The 23,497-nt window shown below is 36.9% G+C and overlaps 5 protein-coding genes across 5 annotated transcripts; 4 read left to right on the top strand and 1 right to left on the bottom strand.

Moving 5' to 3' along the window:
- The first annotated feature begins 337 nt into the window (after positions 1-337).
- On the top strand, positions 338-4,362 carry LOC143461152 (organic solute transporter subunit alpha-like). Its single transcript, XM_076958961.1, has 8 exons — positions 338-487; positions 1,008-1,174; positions 1,426-1,655; positions 1,787-1,898; positions 2,017-2,119; positions 2,830-2,982; positions 3,070-3,136; positions 3,279-4,362. The coding sequence occupies exons 1-8, from the start codon at positions 418-420 to the stop codon at positions 3,523-3,525; spliced, it is 1,149 nt and encodes a 382-aa protein (XP_076815076.1). The 5' UTR covers positions 338-417; the 3' UTR covers positions 3,526-4,362.
- Positions 4,363-7,224: 2,862 nt separating this feature from the next.
- On the top strand, positions 7,225-8,668 carry LOC143460503 (uncharacterized). Its single transcript, XM_076958025.1, has 3 exons — positions 7,225-7,303; positions 7,434-7,643; positions 7,797-8,668. Exons 1-3 carry the CDS (start codon positions 7,301-7,303, stop codon positions 8,613-8,615), a joined length of 1,032 nt encoding a protein of 343 aa, XP_076814140.1. The 5' UTR covers positions 7,225-7,300; the 3' UTR covers positions 8,616-8,668.
- A 923-nt stretch (positions 8,669-9,591) lies between these two features.
- On the top strand, positions 9,592-15,648 carry LOC143459176 (receptor-type tyrosine-protein phosphatase beta-like). The gene is made up of 14 exons (XM_076956199.1): positions 9,592-9,796; positions 10,007-10,149; positions 10,239-10,368; positions 10,440-10,709; positions 10,928-11,056; positions 11,192-11,332; positions 11,497-11,673; positions 11,811-11,900; positions 12,025-12,139; positions 12,504-12,661; positions 12,801-12,923; positions 13,043-13,189; positions 13,287-13,556; positions 13,695-15,648. The coding sequence occupies exons 1-14, from the start codon at positions 9,685-9,687 to the stop codon at positions 15,368-15,370; spliced, it is 3,681 nt and encodes a 1,226-aa protein (XP_076812314.1). The 5' UTR covers positions 9,592-9,684; the 3' UTR covers positions 15,371-15,648.
- A 307-nt stretch (positions 15,649-15,955) lies between these two features.
- Positions 15,956-19,407, bottom strand: LOC143459177 (serine--tRNA ligase, cytoplasmic-like). The gene is made up of 10 exons (XM_076956200.1): positions 19,191-19,407; positions 18,701-18,852; positions 18,378-18,536; positions 18,001-18,145; positions 17,728-17,882; positions 17,340-17,565; positions 17,133-17,212; positions 16,834-17,031; positions 16,625-16,754; positions 15,956-16,404 (listed from the first exon to the last, which is right to left on the bottom strand). Exons 1-10 carry the CDS (start codon positions 19,324-19,326, stop codon positions 16,265-16,267), a joined length of 1,521 nt encoding a protein of 506 aa, XP_076812315.1. The 5' UTR covers positions 19,327-19,407; the 3' UTR covers positions 15,956-16,264.
- A 1,586-nt stretch (positions 19,408-20,993) lies between these two features.
- LOC143459178 (cytochrome c oxidase subunit 4 isoform 1, mitochondrial-like) lies at positions 20,994-21,851 on the top strand. Its single transcript, XM_076956201.1, has one exon. It carries the CDS (start codon positions 21,196-21,198, stop codon positions 21,727-21,729), a length of 534 nt encoding a protein of 177 aa, XP_076812316.1. The 5' UTR covers positions 20,994-21,195; the 3' UTR covers positions 21,730-21,851.
- The last annotated feature ends 1,646 nt before the right edge of the window (positions 21,852-23,497 follow it).

Raw genomic sequence — 23,497 nt, 5'->3', positions numbered from 1 at the left:
GCAGTTGTAGTTTTTCGCAAAATGGTGTAGGATATTTTATTCTGTAAAAAATATTTTGAGGAGTTTTCATAGGCAAGGATGCATATGCATATATGTTTCATATGAATGGCATTTGCCAAAGCGTTTCGAAGACTAGTTCTACCTGCAGAAAATGTATTTCATAACTGCACAGATAGTGCGTACGTGAGATGCGTGGAAACATTTAATTGTTCGTTCAAGCTCGTACGACGTACATTCTTAATCGGCGTTAACATGAGCTCTTTTGGTGTATGTCTTCCTACTCGTAAGCTATATACGTCATACACAGCAGGATAATAATGATGTCTTTTTCAGATTCACTTCCTTGTTTCGCAAGCTTCGTTAAGCGTTGAAATAGGGGTGTTTTATGCAGACCTGAGGTACCGATCAACATTGGAAATGAGCTGTGAAAGTCTATCAAATGTGACTTGCAAGATATTAGCTCCATTGTCCCAAGCTTTTTCAGCATGTAAGTTCAAGTGTTATTCATAAGTATGGCGGTGAACTGAAGTACAATTTGTATGATGCGTACAGTAAACAAACGAACCAATATTATGAAAAAGCAAGCAAGTTAATGGCAGAGAAGCAATATGTGGTACGTAAGTTTAGTTTAAACAAGCCAGAGTACAGGCGGTTTTGTAAAATATGTTTCCACACTTTTCGTTTGTTGCCATCGTTCCTATACAGACTTATACACACTGCCTTTTACATGTTTGTCAGTATCCAAAGGTGAGTTTGGCACATTGTTGACGCGATTACGTCATACACGGTACACTTACAGCACGGCAGCAAACAGCCTTTCCAAGTGGTAATATATTTTCATTCCAGTCAGTAAAGGTTGTTAAAAGAAGATCAATACTTAGCATGCGTGGAAATTAAATACAAATTACATATTTTCGCCCGAAACTGTTGTATTGTAATTGCTTGGAAGGGAAACTTTTAGCATATACAACAACTGGGCTTACAGGAGGAATCGTTGTATATTTCAGGTGTTTATGAGCGTTGGAGTTACGGTGGAGTCGTTTTTCTTACTGTTCCCCCTGTTTTGTCTCTGGCTTTACTGCTTGTGTACTGCGAAGAGGTATATTACATCTTGCGAAAGGCGGATTCAAAAGATCTCAGAAATTCTTTGCTATGGATCTTAGGGACATTTCCTGTAAGCCATATACGTTAAGAAACAAAGTAAGGTTGAATATGTAGCCTAACCTTTTGTTGGACTTAATCAAATGGTAAAACCAGTTGTATACACTTAATAGCAGCGAAAAACTAATACTTTGTAGCTAGTATTTTGTGTTAACCTTATGACTTCTCTATTCTGTGTCTAAAAATAAGTCATATAGAGATGCGACCAATTTAATTTTCTTATGTAATTTAGATTTTTTTGCAATAATTTGTCTTACTTTTAAGGGCCTAATGATCATCGGAACTGTGGCAATATTTATTCCACGTGGAGTTGTATACCTATCGTTTATTTATGGAATATTTGTGGCCTATGCGGTGTATAAGTATTACTACCTTATAGTTGTGTTTGCTGGGGGAACCAAATCTTTTGTCGACAAAAGTGCTCACAATGATGTTCCATTAAACAATATTCCATGTTGCTGTCTTGTTTGCTTACCAAAAATTAAAAATTCAGAGTACGTACTAAGGCCTATAGCGTAGAATAACTGAAAAAGTAACTACACATAAACACTTTGGAGTTTTAGACGCTTCGGGTTAATGGTTGAACTGCAATATACATCTTAATGCTTTGACTATATGTTCACAGGCGGGTCACAAACACGGCAAAATGGCTGATTTTACAAAACGTAATTTTTACACCATTTTTCGGTGCCCTTGGTGTACTGTTGAAAGCTGATTCTAAACTCTACAGTTTAGAAGTAAGTATAAAATAAATTTTTACAGAGATGATACATTTTTATCTCTCGCCCTATCCATTTACATATGTTTGTAGTAGTTTATATGTTCTATGATGCTTTACTAAAATATTTCTAACAGGGAATAAGTGCTTCGGTGTATCTTTCTGTACTAAATGGTGCTGCTACACTCGTATGCATGTATGGATTTAAAATGATGCATCAAATGACAAAAAGCATCCACGGTAAAATCGGTTATGATTTAGGCTATTTTAACGTCCGTATACACTTTTTTGATGTGGGCTACTACGATAGTTTTGTTATGCATATAAGTTTTGCAATAGTGTTGGAAATATAGTTTATTACGAAGAAGAACAGTAGCAACCTTACTCACAAATTTGTTGCTCTGAACAAAAAATCATGCAACCTAAAGATAACAACATCATAGTGTTCCTATAAAGGTGTGGACACATAAGCAAAATGCACAGTATTAAGAAAAGAAACTGTTTGAACGCCACTATATTCTTTTGAAAATTACAACGTAACATTTCCAAAACGATTTTCAACCATTTGATACCATTTGTATTTGCAACCATTAGCAAGGGTTAATGAGCTTTGAAGAATTCAAGTGAACTCGTAGCAATAACTCAACAGTATCGTCACTTTTGCCATATTACATAATTTTATTACATTTTATTCATCAAGTATTCAATCAGACTAAATAGGTTACATATTTATAACTTTGATTTTCTTTCAACGAGCCTCATTAAAATTCCCCAGAGAAAGAGTTAAGAGTCTAAAAGGCTGTATGGTGAATGCTGAAACCACTCCACATGACAATGAGCTGCACTTAAAGAGTCCAAGCTTAGATACACTCTATACTGTTATAGTTTTGCAAAGTATGCTAAGATGGTAGAATTAACTTGTTGACATGTTGGTATGATCAATTGTGCAGGAATGGAAGAAGTTCATGCTATTAAAGGCAAAACCATGTGTATACAATTGTTAATGGTCATCACTGGATTTGAAGGAATGATTTTTAATGTTTTGGCACAGTTGGATGTTTTTCCATGTACCCCCCCTTTGAACTTTCTAAGCAGGAGAAGAGGTATAGGAATATACACAAAAGTTGGCCGTATTATGTCACAATTTTGCCTGAAATACTAACGATATACTTAACTTGAAAATTGTGCAGCTATTTACAACTACGCTGTTGTTATCCAAGTCTTTTTCTTGGGAATTTTAGCAAGGTATCATTTCAGGTGAGTTGAATGATGTTTGCCTTAATATTGAAAAGTGCGTTCTACTTTAATTTAGAGTATATACACACTCACTATATGCAGACAAATATAAGATGACAGTATGAAAGTACAGTAGGTCTACAATCTACATCTTCTTTCGCAGGCGTAAGGATGACATTCAACGTCAAGCAATTCTTAATGATAGCTTGACAATCACACCGGGAGAAAACAACGCTGTATTCACAGCCGTGGATGCATTCGTTCAAAAGAAGCGCTCTTACAGTGGGACCGCGTCTGTAGCTTCAGCACAGCCTTCTTCAGAAAATTCTTCTGACCAAAGCAATGCAAACACAGTCGCAATTCGTAATGACGCAAGTCAAACTTATCAAGGCACGTCATCTTCTGTCTGAGCGCTGCTTTTCGATTTTACTTATACCTGATAGCCTACTTCTTGATAATTTTGAATACATTTACATTCCACGCAAGACTATAAGAGGAGATGGTAATACTTCATAGCACAATTGCACATCTCAGTTATAGTTTAAAATATGACGAAATAAAATTTGATGACTTAAATACAGTTTTATGATAGTGTGTTATCCTCATATAAGTTGTATTTTTTAAAACTTTAGTTAAAGTAAAAAAGTGGGTGAAAAAACTTATTTTCTCAACAAATGAAATGTGGCTGCTAACTTTTTCCGCGTTACGAGATTGTCTGCACAGGGAATCTCGCCTTCGAAATTTGAAATTTTTAAATTTGGAAAATTTATAAGTGATGATAACAAAAACGTTCTATTTCACATTAGAATAGGCTTGTGATGTATTGATGTAAGACATATAAAAACTCCTTTCACTTAAATGTCTTTGAACAGAATTTCTCTGCAAACGAGTCTTAGCTAAATGTTCATCATAATTTTGTATTATTTATAATCCAGTACAAGAAGTACTATATTTGAGTAACACGAACTGTCGAATACGAAATGTTTTGCTTTTTCCCTTTTTTCAAATGACGACGTTCATCACAAGCTTTTGAGACGTCGTTCCAGCAGAAAATTTAGCCTTTACCAACCTTTTATTGCTTTCAAAGTGCTTTTTTGCTACTTTCAAAGTGTGATTTAATTAAAACCAAAGAAAATTTTTTTTTATATTTATGTGTATTCGAGTTACAAATTCTTGTGTAATTAATTCGATGAGCCCAAGATATAGTCGTAATTTTTGCGTGGAAATTCATTTGTTTCTTGCATTAATGATGAATAAAAGATATAAAAACATATTCGCGATAGTGCAAAAGTAATTTCGAGAGTTTACAGTTACAGATTATAAAAGATTTTGACTATAACAGATATATAGCTTAACTATGACGACTAGAATATACACATATCATGTAAAGTCATACAAGTTGTATTCTTTGTCATATTTTAATAATATAGTCAAAAATATCGTTAAAACTAAACGCAGCATGATCTTTGACTATATTATTCATCCAAAATATAGCTGTATAATTTGTATGATATCGTCCAAATTGTAATATACAGTAGCTAACCTCATATATAGGCCATTTGCTGATGTATTTGAGTAACGTGGTACACTCACTTCATCAGGATCTAATACCGTTATAACGCGGCCAGCTTAATCAGTCAAATCTTTGTATCGATATCAATTATATTGTAGGCAATAGCCTACAATAAAAAAAGGAAAAATAATTTTAAAAATGCGCGCATAAATTGTATATCACTCGTAACTTGCACAACGGATATAGCTCGGTGCAAATATATAACATAAACGTTTTATATAGTAGCACCAATGCAGATATAATATTAAAATTGGGAATAGTTCGTGCACGTGGAGCAACGCGTTATGGCAGATACAAAAGTACTCCTTTCTTCCCACTTCATGCAACAGCAGTCGTGCAATGCGAGTGTGCGACACAATAAAGAATAACTTTTATAACAAAAACAAGAATAACAAGATATAACAAAAACACAACAAAGAATAACTTTTATACGAAATAAAGAACAAAAGTAAGTTCTTGCTCCAACATCGCTCCAACTTGCATGAGTGTATTTAGTTGAAAGTGAACCACGCGGTCAAAACAAACAATATTTGTTTGGATAGAAAAGTGAAAATCTATCAACAAGTAAATTGTAAATTTGCTAATAAGGCTAACAAGATAAACAATAGCGCGTGCAAAATACGAAATATAAACTGCTGATGTTAATAAACAAATAGACATCTCCTAATTTTTCTCGACATATTTCATTGTGATCAAAATGACATGCTCGAGTAATAAGCTTATAGCTGATCGATTTGTTAAAAAAGGCTTTAATTCTACGTAAAATATTCAGAAATATTAACATGTATGTAACGATTGTGGTAATAACAATCTTATACTCGTTAATCCCAAAAGTAACGTGGTAAGTTATTTTCTTCATTTTTACGGAATATTTGCCATTTTAATGAAAATTGTCTTGAAGACTGACTATAATATGCACATGCAATACTTTGTTAACTGCTGACTTCAAAGTTATTTTTTGCAGAGAAGAATAATCTCGGCTGCTTGGTTGATATACTGATTCTCATATTGATGGGTGACGCCTTAATATACAGCTTTAGCCAGCTTATGCAAATCTTTAACATTATTTTAAAATACGCTTATGGCAAAAAATGATTTCAATTTTCTCTATCAGATTTTCCGTTTTGTAAATTGCTGAAATATGCAAGTTTTAAATGAAAATTGTCTGCATTAAAAACAAAATTGTATCATGAAGCTAACTGACACAAAAATATAAAAGTTATTAAATTTATAAGTTACAAACTATTCTGTTGTTTAGTCTCAGACGTTGTTACAATCCTGTATACTTGAAAGACGGGCGTGAAAATGTTTTAAGCAGACAGGAATGGGACTTGCTTGTCTTATAGGAAGTATTTAAATGCAGGCGATAAGACGACTGGCAAAAACTTAAGAAGTGATAATACTGTATTACAAAAGTCAAAACGAAGTAATAAAGTGAGAACTGCTTTTCAGATCGAGACACGTATCCACATGCAAAATGGCAACGAATTTGGTTAATAAATTGCCACAAAGTCAAAATTTGGTGAGTAAATTTCCGCAGACAAACTGTAATCGACAATAACTGCTGGTTGTTTTTTCTGGGTAATTACTAGTATGGAGATATTTTTCTGACGTTTCAGAGCTTTAGTTATTTATCATTTCACTTTGATATAACGGCTGAAAACGGTGGGTTGTCTGTTTCAGTAAATTGATATTTAACAGTCATGCTGCGTTTAGCTCATTTTCCGTAACAATTTTAAAATTGAAGAACTTCAGAAGTGAAAACAGTTTGGGCTTTAATAAGTAAATAAAAAACTAATCAGCTGAACAAACTATTTACACTTTTACAGAGTATTGTTTGTTTTATAAACTGCGAAAAAACAATATACAAACAAACATCAGTGGAGATAAGTGTGGTTCTTAGCGTGAAATTGAATCAAAAGTTGTACTTTTTGATAACCACAGCATGTTGCCTGGATTTGGAACAAAAGCTGCATCTGATATTGCAGTAAGTTTGTTCTTTATCATGTAAAAAGCTTGAATAACGATTGAGATCTTAAGATGAATAGAAAAAGTTATGAACCCACAGATTTTGTTTCTTATTTTGCGGTATCTTATTTATTATGTCATCCCAAAATTGTCATAATTTCAACACATTATAATTTTTGATTGCACCTTGGATGAGTGTATCCGTCGTATCGTCGCGATCGTAAAGAACAAACTCTCGACTAATTTTCTAAATCCTATTGCAGGACTGGTTGGTGTGCACAGGAATCATACCCAGACCATAATCTTTCCGCTAAATTTCCGCGGTGTTTCAAGCATCAAAGCGCCGTCGATTCGGAAGCGCACAGTCGACCACGTAGGTAACTTGAATTAAAGCCTTCACACTTGTGGCCAGAGATTTACCGTCGTGAAAAGAACAGAAGCATAACCACGTCACAAATATTTGCAGAAGTGCTAAAAAAAGACTGGTATAGGAAATTAAGGAAAAGAAAAAAGTTTTCCTTTGACTTAAGACAATGATTTGGTATCAAAGGCATGAGTTGGTTTGCTATCGACAGACATCATTTGTTATCAAAGCTCTTGATAACACGCGTTCAAGCAACGTCGAAATTATCGACCCCTGTAACATGGTAGACTATGATTTTAAAATCAATCTTTACTATTGTGTGTGCTAATAAGTTAGTTGAAAAAGCTTCGACGTCGTCAGTAAGATGTTTGAGTCTTATTTTATATTTATAAAACTTGTTTTATCATTATTAGGATTTTTTAAGGCGGGTAGAAACACGCGGAATGAAACGAAAAAGTCCTGAAAATACCTCAAACGTCTCAATGAAGATTAGACGCACGCAAGCAGCTGGCAAAGAACGAGAAAGACTCCGAATGTTTAATGACGCAATCGATGATCTGCAAAGCGTCATTCCAATTCGATTGACGCAAAACAGAAAACTCCATAAAAAGCAAACGCTTCAGGTAAGTTTTTCTTGCGCAAAATAAGAAGATATTCGAATGAAGATTATTTGCCACATTAAGTTATGTATAAGATCAGTCCTAAACCTAATTATGTTTATCCGTCTCAGTAAAATATGTTTCTTAGACATGACATTCTCCTTAATATGCATATAGCTGGCTATTCGTTACATCAAATTCCTCCAAGATTGCTTGAGAGACAAACGAGACTGGAACGACCGCAACAGATTCTGGTGTCGCGAAGAAGACGAGGTGGTGATGAACGCAATGGAAGCAGCGGAAGCTGGAAGTATTCCAGGCAATCAATGTCCTGCAAGACCACGACCGGATTTAATCCCGACTGAGTTTTCGGCCGCCCAATCCAAAGAGTCCAATTTCAGGATGCATCGACAATCGCTCGGGCTCCAGCATTGCGCTTCCACCGTCGGAGCTCACCAATTTCAAAACCCAACAGCTTGTTCCGAACAATACTTACAGCAAATCCCGTACTCTCTACCAGCGCAATCTACTGTACTACAACATCCTAATTTCTCAGAGCGCCAATGTGCTGCAGGAAATCAATCGGCGTATATTCAAACTAATGCTTTCGGCTCGCAGGCAAGCAACGATGTTTTTCATTCTAAAGAGCAACTTTTCACGAAAAGAAATTTTCAAACACAAGCGCACCACCGTGCAGAAGTTAATTTGCAATGGAATCCCTGCTCTTACACCGTTGGCAGCGTGGAGCAACAACACCAAATTAGTTCAAAGCGACAGGTTACATACCCTTTAGTGGGAGAAAGCGTTTGGCAAAATAACATTCTTCTTGACGCTGGTGTTTGTACAGACGCTTATATTTTACCAGAGAATGCTTCCGATGATCAGACGTTTGCAGATCTGGAGGAAATTATGTCATCGCCGAAGAACAAATTATTGCAGCCGGATAGTTCCGACTACGACTGCCTGTTGTCTGTTTATGGGTTGAATGTTGCGTGATTATTTTATCGCATTGCTTTTCATTAAAAATTAGCATGAAAGTATAAAGTGCGATGTTCTGTTGAGGTTCTCGAAATATAATAATTGGTTTAATTTTTGTTTTAATTTACTCCTTTAATAAAATGTTATTTAAAAAAGAACAAGTGTGTTAATTTCCTCCAAAGAACGCGTTTAAAGCTTGTCTTAAACGTTTGCTATTTTGTGTGCAGAATTTTGTTATTTGCATTGCATTGAGTCTCTGAACATACGAAATACTGACAAAACAAAGTCAAACTTGTATTGTAAGTAAAACGAAACCTTGCAAACTGTGTCGACTCAGACAAAACACCAAATAGATGTTAATCGAAATGAGACTATTGCGACATTAATCTAGTTCTGAAATAAATCATTGTCAATACATTATAACAACGGTCGGTTTGAAACGGTGGTTGGTAAAATGCAGAAGAAAGCAAAGTTTTTTAGCAACCATGGTGTAAACTAAAAACATGTTAGAATCTAGGTTATGGTAAGTCTTGCCACGAAAACAATGTCAATGCAGTTGCGTTTTAACAGCAAGATGGGACGCTGGCTGTTGTTGCGTAAAATAACAGCAAGTACAAAACAACAAATAATCATGGGCATGCGCCCTTTTAAATGACGAAAACCCCCTGTCGTATAAGGTTGGATGATTTATTCATTTTAAATTCCAGGACACTTTGTCGATCTTTACGAAGTCAGTCGTTGGTATCAGGTTACATGGATGGCATGCGAAGACAATACAGCGATATTTTTGTTCGACAAGATATCCAAGGCTACCACTATTATTCAGACACGACCTCTACATATCATATGCGTTACTTTGTGTAATCGTTGTATGTTGTCGTCAGTAGTATTATCATGTAAGCTTCTGAATCAGGCTGAGTCGTTTTGAGCTAGTCATACTTTCTTTCACATTGTCATCAAAGGTAATAAGACATGTATTTTTAATGATCTTTTAATGATAGATCTGTGAAATACTTCAACAAATTTTAAAAAGTTTATTAAAGACTCGGTTGAAGCGGGCTATCAGCCTTCAAATTACATTAGCGTAATGGGAAGTAGGCCAAGCAAAGTTGCTCCAGTGAGGTCAAGAAGTGGTCTTTCGTTTATTTCTCAGTCTTCCTACTCTTCTGGAGGCACGTTACAAAGTGTGGAGGATGACGGTAAGTTGAAAATTTTAGCGTGCACACCTGCTTTTTGAATTGTTTTAAGAATTAAGAAGGAGTGTGATATCACACAAAGTATTGTTTTCGTTTCACTTGTAGTGTAGGTGTTAGACAGATTGCATCCTAATTGCTTGAAACGTAAACACCTTTGCTGGTTGGCACCTGTGAAAGCCAATGCAAGCTTGAGCGTTTTTTGTTCTTTTTCAGTTATCGACTACGTTCGAAACTTTAACTTTGACGAAGTTACAACCAACTCGTTTCGAGTAAAATGGGATCCACCTGAGGACTTACTTGCTGCCTCGTATCAAGTCCGATTATTTCCCCCAGACCACGTCAAATCAAAATCACTGGTAATTATGACTGTTCATTGAAGTACATAATTATTAATATGAAATAGCCTCGGAAACGCTAACAAGTGTATAATGCGGTTTTATTTCAGCTTAGAGCTCTGCCTCGTTCAGACCACACTTTTACAAGACTCAAACCAAGCACTACATACACAGTTGGCGTGATAGCAACCGATGATTACGGGAACAAGGGACCATGTGCTACCGGATACGTTACAACATGTAACTTGCCAGACAATGACATGCTTCTTTTTAATCTACAATTTATTGAGATACTTTTGACTTTTGCTTAGTGCCTCGACCGCCACGAGAAATCAGATTCTCCAACGATAACAACAGCGAGGCTTTCAAAGTTTACTGGAAACATTGCAAGAGCAGACATCGCGAGTACGAAATTGACCTTGCACCCGATGTGGGTGTGACGTGCGCAACGCAGATTAGAAACTTGAGGCAAACCAGCCAGCTTTTCAAAGGACTTGTACCTGGAACAGAATACGAAGTGAATATCCGGACCGTTGTCCAGGGTGCAAAAAGTGAACCACTCACTGGGAAAATTAAAACAGGCAAATAAATAGTTTATGCAGATCTGTCAAAAAATACGGTATTTCGATTTCGTGACAATGAAAGTTTACATCTTAAGATTTCTTTTTCCTTGTTTACTGAATAGAATTCTACGACTAGAACAATCTAAAATAATCATTTTTTTGTTTTACTGTTCTGATATATTCCTTTTTGATTTAGATTTAAAATATCGCCTAATTGTTTACTTTAACGTCTTTAGCACCTCGTCACGTGTGCGATTTAATATTCAACGACGTAACGCATCATGAGATGGCGTTAAAATGGAAAAAACCAGAGGGAAAAGTGGACAGTTATACTCTCGAATTGACCGAATGTACAAAACGCCCAAGTAGGTGTTTGTTTGGGCAATAATGCCTTAATCGGTAAATTTTTAATAACACAGCTTTAAATCAATCTTTTAGCTTATCCAATGTAAAACTAGTTTATTTCAAACGTTTTCTAAATTAACTATTATACTTTGGAGGGGAACCTGTTATCATTGAAAAGCTTACACGGACATCATATATCTTCAACGGTCTGACCCCAGGGCGTTTGTACAACTGCAAGATAACGAGCAATGTTTTAGACGCCAGCAGTAGACCACAAACATATTCACAATGCACAGGTACATACAATAAAGTAACCAGAACCACAGCCTACTGTAGATGGCCAGGACAAGTAGAGTAGGTAATCAAACATTTCATTTGTAGGTTGGTTAAACCATAAAAGTCTAAGAGTTTCTCAAGTGTTTTCAACTCTTCCGTTACACTTTATTTTATTTCTTACCAGTACCGCTGGAAGCAACTGGAATCAGTGTTCGTGGAATCGGACCGGAAGAGGCGGTGATCACGTGGCTGTCTGCCGGTGGCGACGTAGACGACTATGATTTATTTTTAACACCAAAGGACGGGGTGGTAGGAGAGACGTCACCTCGTGGGCTCAACACAAATGAATATAAATTTACTGGTGAGCAGTGCGAGTATGGGATGAAGCCAACGATGGATGCTGACTTTTCCATTCAGTTTGAGTTTCTCGGTTTTAAACTATATGGTGTCATTTAAATAAGGAAAAGTCCGTTTTGAAACCTTTTAAATTTTTTAAAGGGCTAATACCAGGAACCACATATACAGTTGGAATCGTTTCCAACGCAAAAGATAAACACAGCAAAAGAGCGAAATTTGTGTTTGCGACAGGTATAAACACTAGCGTCATTTGATTAATACATCTTATTTGACCTAAATGTTTACTGATAGTCAAACAGAGTCATGGAAATTGGTAAAAATTCAATAACTCACTTGCTTTTGCGTTGAAAACCAGAACCGGGAATGTGCGGAGATTTAGAATTCCTGGAGCATGAACGCACATGCACCAGTCAACTCGTAAAATGGCCCCCTGCAGCAGGAAGAATGGACCATTACGTCATCATTATCAGGTTGAGTAAGCCGGAAGTATAGCGCTAGATTTGGGGCGTTTATGTCATGGGCAGGTTTTTTTTTAAGGTTTGGTTTGGGTGACCGCTAAGCAGTTTTAAGAGACCGCAAGTGTTTCATTTAAATACCAAAAAATAGCCATATTTGCTTAAACGAATTATTTCCCAAACTTTGGGAAACCGCTGGAGAAATTTGGGGGACCGTTTCGGTCCCCCAAAACACCTTAAAAAAAACACTGGTCATGGGAATTAGGCCTGTATTAGACACCAGTCACACCAAATATCATCCTCGTCAATAACAATATGAATTTTAAGCTTTCTGTGAACCGATATTTCTTCATTTAGCTTAAATAATCTTGTTTTGCAGAAGGGACGATAAACAGGAAGCGGCATGGAAAGTTGAAAACATTTACAAACCTCAATACAAATTAGAAAACCTGATGCCTGGCACACTTTATAGGGTGCACGTTGCAGCCATGCGTGACGGAAGGGAATCGTCATCTGTCGATAAATGTTTCGGGACCGGTAAGATGTAGGCTATATGGTAGATACCAAACAAAGCAAAGAAACTATTCATCATCTATAAATATGTCAGCATGTAATAGAAAAACTCTGCGTTTTTGATCTTAGATAATAAGGTCTCTTTTATGTATACCATATATAGAGCCGAAGCATGTACCGTCGATATACTTTCCCAAAGACAGTTGCAACTGGAGACAAATCACATGCGCCTGGGAACCTTGTGTGGGTGGAGTGGACAGTTATCGTGTTACTGCTAAAAGCAAAGGTACAAATAAGCGGTTAACTTGTAATGGGTGAACAGAATTCGCCCCGAGCTCGAATCACGAGAAAGAATTTTTGTGGGTAATTAAACGCAAGTTATAGCAGACATGATGGTTTTTAAAGGTGGGGTCACACACGAAGCAGTGGTCTCATCTGAAAATGCCGATCACACATTTGGTGGGCTTTATCCTGCCACGGTGTACAAATTTACAGTGACTGCCCTCAGTAACAAAATTGAAAGCGTCGGAAAAAGTGGAAAACAAATTACAGGTAACTTATCGTATACTAAGTGAAAATTTTTCACTAAACCAATCACGAAATTAATCTTTTAGACTTTAAATTGATTCACGAATGACGTTTTTAATAGGACCACCCCAGGTGCGGGATTTACAAGCACAAGCCATTGACAAGCGGGCGGTGAAAGTAATCTGGAAGCCGCCAGAGAGCGGCGCAGATGATTACAAAATAAAGATATGGAGCTATGACGAAAGCGATCAAGCCTCGTCTCTTTATCAAGAAACTTCTCAGACAGAATTCATATTTCGTGCTCTGGTTCCAGGATCACACTATGAGGTAGAAGTGATCCCAATCGCACACAAGGTCATTGGGAAACCGTCAACAGCAAAGACATACACAAGTAAGGGGAAATATTGCATAGAGTTGGATTTCCGTTGCGTGAATCCGGAATAGTTCAAAGCAAATATCTCACTTGCTGGTAAAGTTATATGATGTGTGTTGTATTCGTCAGTTAAAACTGTTTAAATACTTTTTCCAGAACCAGGTGACGTCTTGAATGTCTACGTTCCCGCCAATGCTGTGACAATGGATACCATCATGGTACAGTGGTGGGGCGTTGAAGGAAACTGCAAGGATGTAGAGATCATCCTAACTCGTTTAAGAAAGAACGGGGATCCAATCGAGGAGCAAAGTCCAATCGTGATTAAGCAGGAGAAGATCGCGCCAAATGACGGAGGATCAAGCAGTTACACTTTCTGCGACTTGGACTCGGACACTGTTTACGGCATCCGTCTTAGAGCTGTTGGTGATGCTGGAGTCGGGGAGGATGCGGTAATCACTCAACCAACGCTTGCTCCTCCGTTTGAACAACCGCTTCCGGATGTTGCTAATCCTTCCAAGGCGGATGTAGTATTGTCGACTATGCAGAAAGAACCTTCAGTTCCCCTACGTGGAGATATACCGGATATACCTGCAGTTGAAGCTACATCTGAAGTGATATCTCCTATCGAATTCAACGAAACCAAGGAGAGCGCTCAGCCGGTGTATGAGAAAACGTCTTCGCCTGGGTCAGCAATTGTTGCGCAAGGAACATGGAAAAACGTCGATGACAACCACACTGAACCCGCAGTATCCGCACTCACATTCAAAGAGAGCAACACCGCTGTAATTGATGCCACGCTGAAGGAATCGATCGTTAAAGACGATTCTGTCGACGCAACACGAGGTGTTGTTGAAGAAATCCAGCCTGAAAGTCAGGGGTTAATAACAGAGAAAAAGGAGAAAGCCATTCACAACGATAACGACGCGCCAAATCACGAAATTTCGTCATCGGTATTTGACGTAGATACACTCACGTCGACACCGACTAACGATGCAGGCTCTTGTCCTGAAAGAGTCGAGACGCAACAGGTTGGAAACGAGGAAGCTGCAGCAGTGGTGGAAAAAGATTCCCCGAAATTATCTTCTGAAGCAATGGAAGATGAAAATGCGGATCAACCACATACGGAGGATATTGCAAAAGTTGAGAAACCAAACTCCCAGAAACCCGCTGCAGTAGGCCTATTTCCACAAATTGAAAACGAGACTACGTCTACCGGCGAAGATGGTCTGACCACGCTTTGTGATACACAAAAGACGGAAACAAGCGAAGAGATCCACGGAGTGGTAACAACTTCTCCAGTTCCAAAAGACAAGCCGTTCAACCCTGGACATGTTGATGTCGAAAAAGGCAAAATGGAGGGGCCACTTAGCAATGTTATCCCCGCAGCAAATGACGCAGAAGAGTTGCATTCAACAGACCACGTCTGTTCCAGCGGCGATGAGTTAACTCATGGTGCAAAAACCAACGGAGTTTCGAGAGAGCAACAAGTGGAGCCAGAACACATTTCCAGCCACACGCCCGAAAATGCGGATACAAGCGACGCCGTGGAAGATGAGCTCACAATGAAGCCGTCTATGGAAGATGAACAGACGACGGGGAAACCAGAAGACGGTGCAAGTGACGGCTCTACACCCGCTGAAGAGACAAACAATGAGGTTTTCCAACAACATACTGACGATGACCAGACCATAAATTGTGAAGATCGAGTCGAAAAGAAACAGGCAGAGAATCACATACTTCAACCAAAGAACGGTATCACCATGAACGGGCACGATAAGGTGGGACAAGGTGAAACTCGAATGACCTTCTTGGAAACAATCACCTCGGGATGAGGAAAGAACACTGGCCGCTAAATACAAACTAGGATTGAAGACTGCCATTTGAATATTCTAAGGATGTCAACCTTTTATATGATTTCTAAATTTATTCATGCCATTTATCAACGTTACTTTCCTGACAATATTATGTTATAGTTTATAATGAATGTACAGGCCTACGTAAATGTTTAGGCGTGGCGACATGCTCCAAGTTTGTTGAACTTATTGCAAAATACTAGTCTGGTAGAGCACGTATTGTTTCATAAACTTGCCGTAGTGCCGGTGACCTCTAACACCTACGTTGTCAATAAACTTCGTGCATATTGTAGCCTATACGCAAGGAGCCAAGCTCGAGTTAAGTTGCAAGTTTCATTATATTATTCATTATACAGTATCTTTTTAAAGATAATAATGATTTACTGTAGCACAAGGGTTCGCGAATATGTCATTTCTTTCGAGACGTAAATTTTTTGTTGAACTGCTTGTACGAAGGAAGCGAAACCAATTACGTCATTAACATGAGCGTCGATAACCTTTTCTATTTTCCATCAGTGAGAGCTTGCCTGGGCTAGTTGCTCACAAATGTTGCTGGCATGGATATGAAGTTCTCAACCGCATTAGTCATTTTACTTCACCAACGCATTAAATAGCTACCGGTAACCAGTAATAGATATTCGTCTAAAAACAAGCCTAGATACCAAAAATTGCAACGACATTCCTTCAAACCAACTGCTTTAAAATAATGAGCTATGTACTTAAGCCATGAAATTGTTCAAGGGTAAACTGAAATAGAGGAATGATAAGACGTGTTTCAAAATGCGGTGGGGCGGATACAACCCAACATGATTGTTTAAAACAGAACTTTGCAAGTGACATGAAATGCATGCGCAAAACCCTCACACCATTTTGCTAGACGTTAAGATCCTTCATATTGGAAGCAATGTCGGGACCACCGCTCTTTTTACCGCCACCTTTTGACTTCTGCTTTGGTTTCTTCGCTTCTTCGTCGATTGGCGCTGGTCGAGTGAATTTAATTATTTCCTTGTACGCTGGAATGCACGAAAGGTAAGACGTGATAATAAAGAAATTTACTAAAAACATTTAGTAGCGGAGTGTGTGGGAAGAACGGAAATTCTCTTTTCCCCGTTCACTCCCGTCCCCGGTACTGTTCGAAAAGCGGAAAATTTTACACAATCAGCCCGCATCAATTCGTGTTGAAACAACCGATATACTACGTCCCAGTTTACCGGCAAATTATTTTACACTCACGTTCTGGCATAAAGTCTCGCAACAGCTCTGGTACGACGATGCCCTCTTCGGTTTGATAATTTTCTAAAATAGCACAGATCACGCGAGTAGTTGCGCACATTGTTGCGTTAAGCATGTGGACGTATTCTGCCTGTCGTGGTTAGAAAGAAAAGTTTTCTTTAAGAGATATTCTATTTCCTCTGGGTTGAAAGTTAGTCACGAACTCTCACTTTTTCCATCATTTTCTTTGTTTGGCCAAAACGAACTCGCAGTCGTCTGGCTTGATAATCTAAACAATTGGAACAAGAGACCAACTCCCTGTGTGCTCCAGATCCAGGAAACCAGGCTTCCAAGTCGAGTTTTTTCGATGCAGCGTGATTTAGTGCCCCTGATACAATGTTGATAATTTGGTATGGAATACCAAGGTCCTGCATACAAAACATACGTTGCATACAAATATAGTTCATATGGTGTGTTTAGGTATTTTGAAGTCCAAACATAACTATTAAACTAACTACGTGAAGAAAACCTGATAGAACTTCTCTGCAACAGCAATCATTCCATCAAAAATTTCCCATGAATTTTCAGGAGAAGAATAAACAAACTGCTCTATCTGTAAATAAACACCAACATCTACGGTACACATAAATGTCACATTCAATCGAATCGCAACTAATCGTAGATATACGGTAGACGAGCCATATCACAGATCATTACAGTCCAATTTCTTTTTTACTTGCCTTCTCAAATTGATGAACACGGAATATCCCTCTTGTATCTCGACCATGTGAACCGACTTCCTGTCGGAAACATGTCGATAAACCGGCATATTTTATTGGAAGTTTTTCGGGTTCCATCCATTCCTCACGATGAAGAGCAGCTATTGGTTGCTCGCTCGTCGCAATCAGATACTTCTCGTCGATTCCACCTTCTTCAGATTTTTCACTCGACTTACCTATAACCTATTCGCATAAACAAAGAACATTAAACACAAAAGCTTGGAAAATGAAAGCACAGCACGTACATTTTTTTCTGCAGCTTCAAGTTGAATAAAAAAAACTTTTGATTAAATACATTAATACTTTTTGACAAAAAAAAACTTTTCATCATGCTTCACAAATCACTTTATAAAGTTCTTCGTCAAACTGACTCAGCTGTGCTACTTCTTGCATCACTTCCTTACGCATGAAGAATGGAGTATAAAGAGGGACATAACCATTGGCAGAGAGTCTTTGCAAAGCACAGTTAATCAATGCTTGTTCCAGGAAAACTAACGGACCTGAAAGTAATGCACAGAATGAGTTGACAGATGTGGCTTACTTACAAGAGTACAGAAATGCTTATTGTGTTGCACATGAACTGCATAAAGGTTAAACCATGATAATATTATCACCTGCCTTTTAAAAAATATCCTCTGTTTCCTGATACAATCGCTCCTCTTTCTCCATCATACCCATCCACCATGACAACTAGATCTACGTGGGAGTACTTCTTCCTGCTGCTACGATCTCCCCATGTTCTTTCAATCCTGTTATCAGCGTCCTGTCAGCAAACATTTATGTTAAGCAATATAATATGTTAAAGCAGTCACGGTAACTTACCATCTAAAACATCACATAGACAATAAAACACTTAAAGTTATTATGTAATTCTATAGAGCTTAAAAACAGTGTTCTGAAGTACAGTGTTAATTGACAATTGACATCCAAAACAAGAATGCATTAAATATTCATTTTATAATTATTTACACACATCCTATTAATTAAAAGTATACCTCGTCATTGCTAACTGGGACAGATTTGTGCAAAAGATTTCCTATTTCACGAAGATTACTCATTCGAGTTTTCTCAAGATCTTGTAAACGTTGATTGCACTTTAATACCTCGTCGTCCACCATTACACGTACACGTTTAATTTGAACAACGTTTAATTCCTGTGCAAGGTTCAAGTTGAAACAAATCAACTTATTTGGTGACAGAATACAACCAGAAAGGATCATGTTATTTACAGTTGGTGCTATTTCTGGACTGTGTATGTTTACCAGGAACTCAAAAATTTCATAACTTGAAAATGTATGAAGGAAGCAGAACATATTACCGATAAAACATCAGCAGTAAAATTTTCCAAGCTTGGAAGACCATCTGGTAATGCATCAGAGTCTCCTACCGGTTCCTTCTTTTTCATCTTCATGCCTATTGCTTTGCTGCACATATTCTTCATTTTATTGAGATTATCAAGGACGAAACGGCCTAAAAAGCATTACATTGCATTTGACACACAAATTATTACGAGCACAACGAGAAAAAATAGTAAGATTGATTACTATGTATTAGTAACAATAAAGTAAATTTGGTACTGTAATAGATAAGTGTGAATAAACGTAAATATCTTCCAGCATAAACTATTATCAGACAACTAATCATTATTTCAATGTGACCTTAATATGTACAGTCAAATCAATTTTGATAAAACTACAAACATATAGTATGTTAAATGTAAAGTTGAATATATATACATACAATATTGAATTCAGAATTTTTGTAAACCATATTCTGTAACAATACATTTTAAAGTGCGTTATACTCACATTTTCGCCATTCCGTATCTGCCGCAACAAGGTTGTCGACTAAAGTTACATCTTTAAAGCGCTTTGACTGATTTTCTTTTATTTTATCTGGACTTCCTCCTTTATCTGATCGAAACAAATCAAGATCGAGAACCATTTTCAAATCTGGTCTGGTTATGAAATTCAAAGTTGTTTTGCTTTTATATATAAGTCTAACGCTCTGCAAACCAAACACATGATACTATTTAAAACTACAACAAACACAATGGTATCATTTATAATTGGGTTAGGCCATTAGACCAAGGTTGACATCATTGTCACTTTCATTAATTTGTATTTCACATCTCTTGCCATCAACTGACAAGTAAAATAATGTGAGCTGCTGATGATATTGAGGAAGAAAAACTGAAAAATAATTTGTTTTTTAAATTTTGCAGCATGCAACTGGGTGTGACTGTGCAGTGCAAACTGTTCGTGATGCATTTTCCTGAAAGAGCCATCACCCATGCCACTCAAATTGTAATGTAATCTGTTTCTGCACACATAACACAAACATTGTATACTGGTGATAGACACTTTTCATTGGCATTGTTTATCAAATTATGACGTCAAAATTACTGCACTGTTTAGGTTACTGTCTAACGTCATAAGCGGAATCGGCAAATTTCATTCAAAATTTGCATCTTTACGTGTGTGATTTCATGTTGAACACTGCCGTACTATTCAGCTGGCCATAGTGGAAAGGGTGGCAGCTGCAGGCAAGAGTTTCATCAACATGCATGTTGAACTTTTTTTCTTCTCGCCAATTTATAATAAACAAACAGAGAAAATCTGGTTGTTTGACCGCCGATGTCTGGTTGAATACTGCCATACTTTGCAGTTGTGTTTATCAGTTTATAGATATGCCCATGGCATAGGTTCCCAACAGGGAGTACAATTTCAAGGGGTAAAAAATTCACCTATTTTTTACTTGTTTGCGTAAGGATTTCAACTTCATCAGCATATTATAGATGTACGATTAAGTTTGAAACACTTATGCAAAAATACCATCTCGCGTTTAACTATAACATGTCCCATTTTCATTGTAACGTGGCGCAATGACTGCTGATCTCTACAAACAAATCCGAGGGTGCCAGGTGCCACAGTATAAGTTTTGTTTTGTGTAGATGTGCTATGGCAAGGCTTATAATGCTGGTGAAGTTGAGGCAAGTTAGAGTGCTTGTAGCGAGCATTATTTAAAATTTGCTCTGTCGTAATTACTTTCTATAAATAATTTAAAATTTATTGCTTTATTATAAAAACAAAGCACTAAATTTTAAAGTGGCGTTCAAGCGCTTTTACGCCAGTAAGTGATAAAAATTGTTTACTGTAGAAGCGCATATAGACTGCATAGTGCATTGATACCGTTAAATAAGTAACTATTTTGCACAATCTTTAAATATACCAACTTCATAAAATATTAGACGCACTTTTGATAAAGAACCTACTTAAAACACCTTGCATTATAAAACATTTTGTGTGTAAAATTTGGATGGAAATTGACACAACATTGAGAAACCTTTCCTGTTATCTGAAACAGTAAGCAGTGTCAAGAAGTTTAAAACTTTAAATTACGTTTTAGATTTTCTTTAAAATTACGTCATTGTCAACAAAATATTTGTTCTGTAATTGAAAATGTACAATTTTGCTCTTTTTTGTGCGTCATCGTTGGGTTTTGACTTGTATTTTTGTAAATTTTAAAATTTTTGGCTTGCTGTATTCTATTCTCTCATCTAGTTTATAATTAGCTATTCTTGAGGTGTGAAGGTCGTTTTCTTAATGGTTCCTTCTCCGTGAAGCCTATCTTAAAAGTTCTACGCAGTGATTTTTTTGTGCATAAGAGTAAAGCAATTTATTTAAGTATGATCTGGTAATTCTCGCAAACTTTATCCTAGCTATTTTATGCTGAAAATTTTCGACATTCTTACATTTAGCCTACTTTTTGCAGCTTGCTGGGCATACAGGCATAGAACACAGATCAGCAAGTATGGCATCAAGTCTATTGCGAGTTGCTTTTTATCGCGTTGCACTTCGACGTCCTCTTCATGTCACTGCAGTTAATGGAATTTACAGCTACCATCCACCTCGTGTTGGAGAAGATCCCAATATTAACATGGACTTTCATGAAAGTCTGATAACACCACTACCGGTGTTTCCTCGCACCATTGGATTTGAAGGAGAACTGAAAACCTTAAAGGAAAAAGAGAAAGGAGATTGGAAAAGTCTAAGCGCTGAAGAACAAATGGATCTCTACAATATGTATTTTAGTATGTCCATGGCTGACATGTGCCGAGAGAAAGATGACTGGAAAAGTGTGCTTGGAGTGGTCAGTCTGGTGGTTGCATTTTCTTTGTGGCTGCATTATTTCCTTCACACACAGCTCCTTCAGCCCTATCCGGAATCCTGCACAAATCCAGAATGGGCACACGAAGTTATTAAAAAGCAAATCCAGTTCCGTGCCAACCCAATCACTGGTTATGCATCAATGTGGGATTACGAAAACAACTGCTGGAAGAAGTAGACTGTTTGATTGCCATATTACTTTTGGAAATTATTGTCATGTATGTATTCTAACATTGGGCTTTAAAGCAACCTTTCTAAATTAATAGTTTTCGGTTCAAGAAAATAAATTCCCAAAATATTTATGTGTATTAAGACATTGGGCTTGTCATTAATCTTTATGCTACAAAGTAGCTTGAAGATTTAAATAGAGTCCTGCATAGCTTATGTTCAATTAATTATTAAATTATAATTTAGTGCCAAGTTATCACATAATAAGCACATTTATGAGTATTTTCTTTCTGTTAATTTAACATACTGGATCAGTTCTAACATTATGGATATAACTGAGTTTTGACAAAGTCAAAGATTAATTCCATCAAGACTGAAAATTGTTGTACTGTATATATATATAGTGCAGATCATTAAATGAAATCGAGGAAAGATAATGCTGGGTCAAACAGCCTACAGTGGTCGGTATACTAACCAAATATCATAAAGCATTGACAATTTTATCGATTATGAAGTATAACATAAGTTAAGTGCTAGGTTGAACTATGCAGCAGCCACTCTCAATAAAATAAATGTTAACAAAACACATGCAAATTTGTGTATCTGATTTTGATGACTTAAAGTTGATACTTAACTACCTAAAAGGCTTACAATACCTTGAACTTATATAGGATAAACTCAGTGTGAGCACATTATTTTGAATTTACACGTTTGCTAATCTTAACCCCAAATAATGACAAACAACCATCAATTTTCTCCTTTTGCTGGCCTTAAGGATGCACAACCAAGCTTTTGTTACCTGGTAACACCATTGCCAGCGAAACATAAAAATCATGTTTATGTGTATCTTATCAACAAGAGACCAACTCTATGTTTAACACATAAAGTAGGAATGTTGGTTAGTCTCTTAGTCATGTACTGCACTATATGTCAAATAAGGTTATCATAAAAATATGGTAAAATAAAAAATAATATACAAGGTGCCACTCTTGAGGTTAACTTTGTTTATGATTCTTCTACACAAACGTTTTTGTGAAGGAATCAAAAATAAACTTAACCTCAAAAGTGCCGCCTTTTATTTTGCTATATACTGGATTAACACTTCTGCCACCATGAACTTAATAGAAATATATGATACTGTTGAAAAAAATGCCTGTTGTCAAGTACAGTATTACAACTATTAACATTACATTAATTTAGTATCACTTCTTTTCAGATGCAAGGTTTAAAACATTTGTCATTTTATGCCTGATCAGCTAGTTTGTTTTTGCTGAATCATTATTTTATCTTTAAATGAATAATACAGTTGTCGACCCCTTTTGCTTTTTATTACAGTTAGGTTGCAGTACTTCCAGCATGCAATGTGGTGTTACATCTGTAATGTTTTTCATCCACTTGAATGCAGACCAGTAATAGCATGCTTTGATTTTGCGTGGTTGTAAAAATTTAAGCACTTACGAAGCCATAACAAATTAAAAATAACAAAAGCCACACTTTTAACCCTGATATACATTCAGAAACTTTTGTTTCTTACATTGTGCCTGTGGTGATGGTCCCTCACACTGGTTGTTGGATAAATATATGCTTCCTATCTCAAAAGGATCATTCCAAATATCAAAATTTAACTGATCTAACATGTATACTAAGACAACCCATGGGCATAGCTTGTGCGGTTACTCTTTTTAACTGGTTTAAATATTACTTTATAAGGCTGATTATGATTTCTTAGCAAAATCAAAGGCTTGTTGGTTGAGTGTTTATGTGAATATTACGTGGGT

This window comes from Clavelina lepadiformis, chromosome 5 (genome assembly GCF_947623445.1).
Source record: "Clavelina lepadiformis chromosome 5, kaClaLepa1.1, whole genome shotgun sequence".
In the NCBI taxonomy this organism is placed as follows: domain Eukaryota; kingdom Metazoa; phylum Chordata; class Ascidiacea; order Aplousobranchia; family Clavelinidae; genus Clavelina; species Clavelina lepadiformis.
Note: the sequence above shows the minus strand (reverse complement) of the source record. Positions and strands in the feature narration are given on the sequence as shown.

What these genes read in the sequence shown, in the direction of transcription:
- LOC143461152 (XM_076958961.1), top strand. Translation starts at nt 418, where the DNA reads ATGAGCTGTGAAAGTCTATCAAATGTGACTTGCAAGATATTAGCTCCA. An exon ending in CTAAACTCTACAGTTTAGAA is followed by an intron (nt 1,899 to 2,016) that starts GTAAGTATAAAA and finishes TATTTCTAACAG; the next exon opens with GGAATAAGTGCTTCGGTGTA. An exon ending in TTAGCAAGGTATCATTTCAG is followed by an intron (nt 3,137 to 3,278) that starts GTGAGTTGAATG and finishes CTTCTTTCGCAG; the next exon opens with GCGTAAGGATGACATTCAAC.
- LOC143459177 (XM_076956200.1), bottom strand. Translation starts at nt 19,326, where the DNA reads ATGGTTCTCGATCTTGATTTGTTTCGATCAGATAAAGGAGGAAGTCCA. An exon ending in TCATCAATTTGAGAAGGCAA is followed by an intron (nt 17,213 to 17,339) that starts GTAAAAAAGAAA and finishes ATTTACAGATAG; the next exon opens with AGCAGTTTGTTTATTCTTCT. An exon ending in GCGAGACTTTATGCCAGAAC is followed by an intron (nt 16,405 to 16,624) that starts GTGAGTGTAAAA and finishes CGTGCATTCCAG; the next exon opens with CGTACAAGGAAATAATTAAA.
- LOC143459178 (XM_076956201.1), top strand. Translation starts at nt 21,196, where the DNA reads ATGGCATCAAGTCTATTGCGAGTTGCTTTTTATCGCGTTGCACTTCGA.
- LOC143460503 (XM_076958025.1), top strand. An exon ending in ATAAAAAGCAAACGCTTCAG is followed by an intron (nt 7,644 to 7,796) that starts GTAAGTTTTTCT and finishes ATATGCATATAG; the next exon opens with CTGGCTATTCGTTACATCAA.
- LOC143459176 (XM_076956199.1), top strand. Translation starts at nt 9,685, where the DNA reads ATGGGAAGTAGGCCAAGCAAAGTTGCTCCAGTGAGGTCAAGAAGTGGT. An exon ending in ACGTCAAATCAAAATCACTG is followed by an intron (nt 10,150 to 10,238) that starts GTAATTATGACT and finishes GTTTTATTTCAG; the next exon opens with CTTAGAGCTCTGCCTCGTTC. An exon ending in TGTTACTGCTAAAAGCAAAG is followed by an intron (nt 12,924 to 13,042) that starts GTACAAATAAGC and finishes TGGTTTTTAAAG; the next exon opens with GTGGGGTCACACACGAAGCA.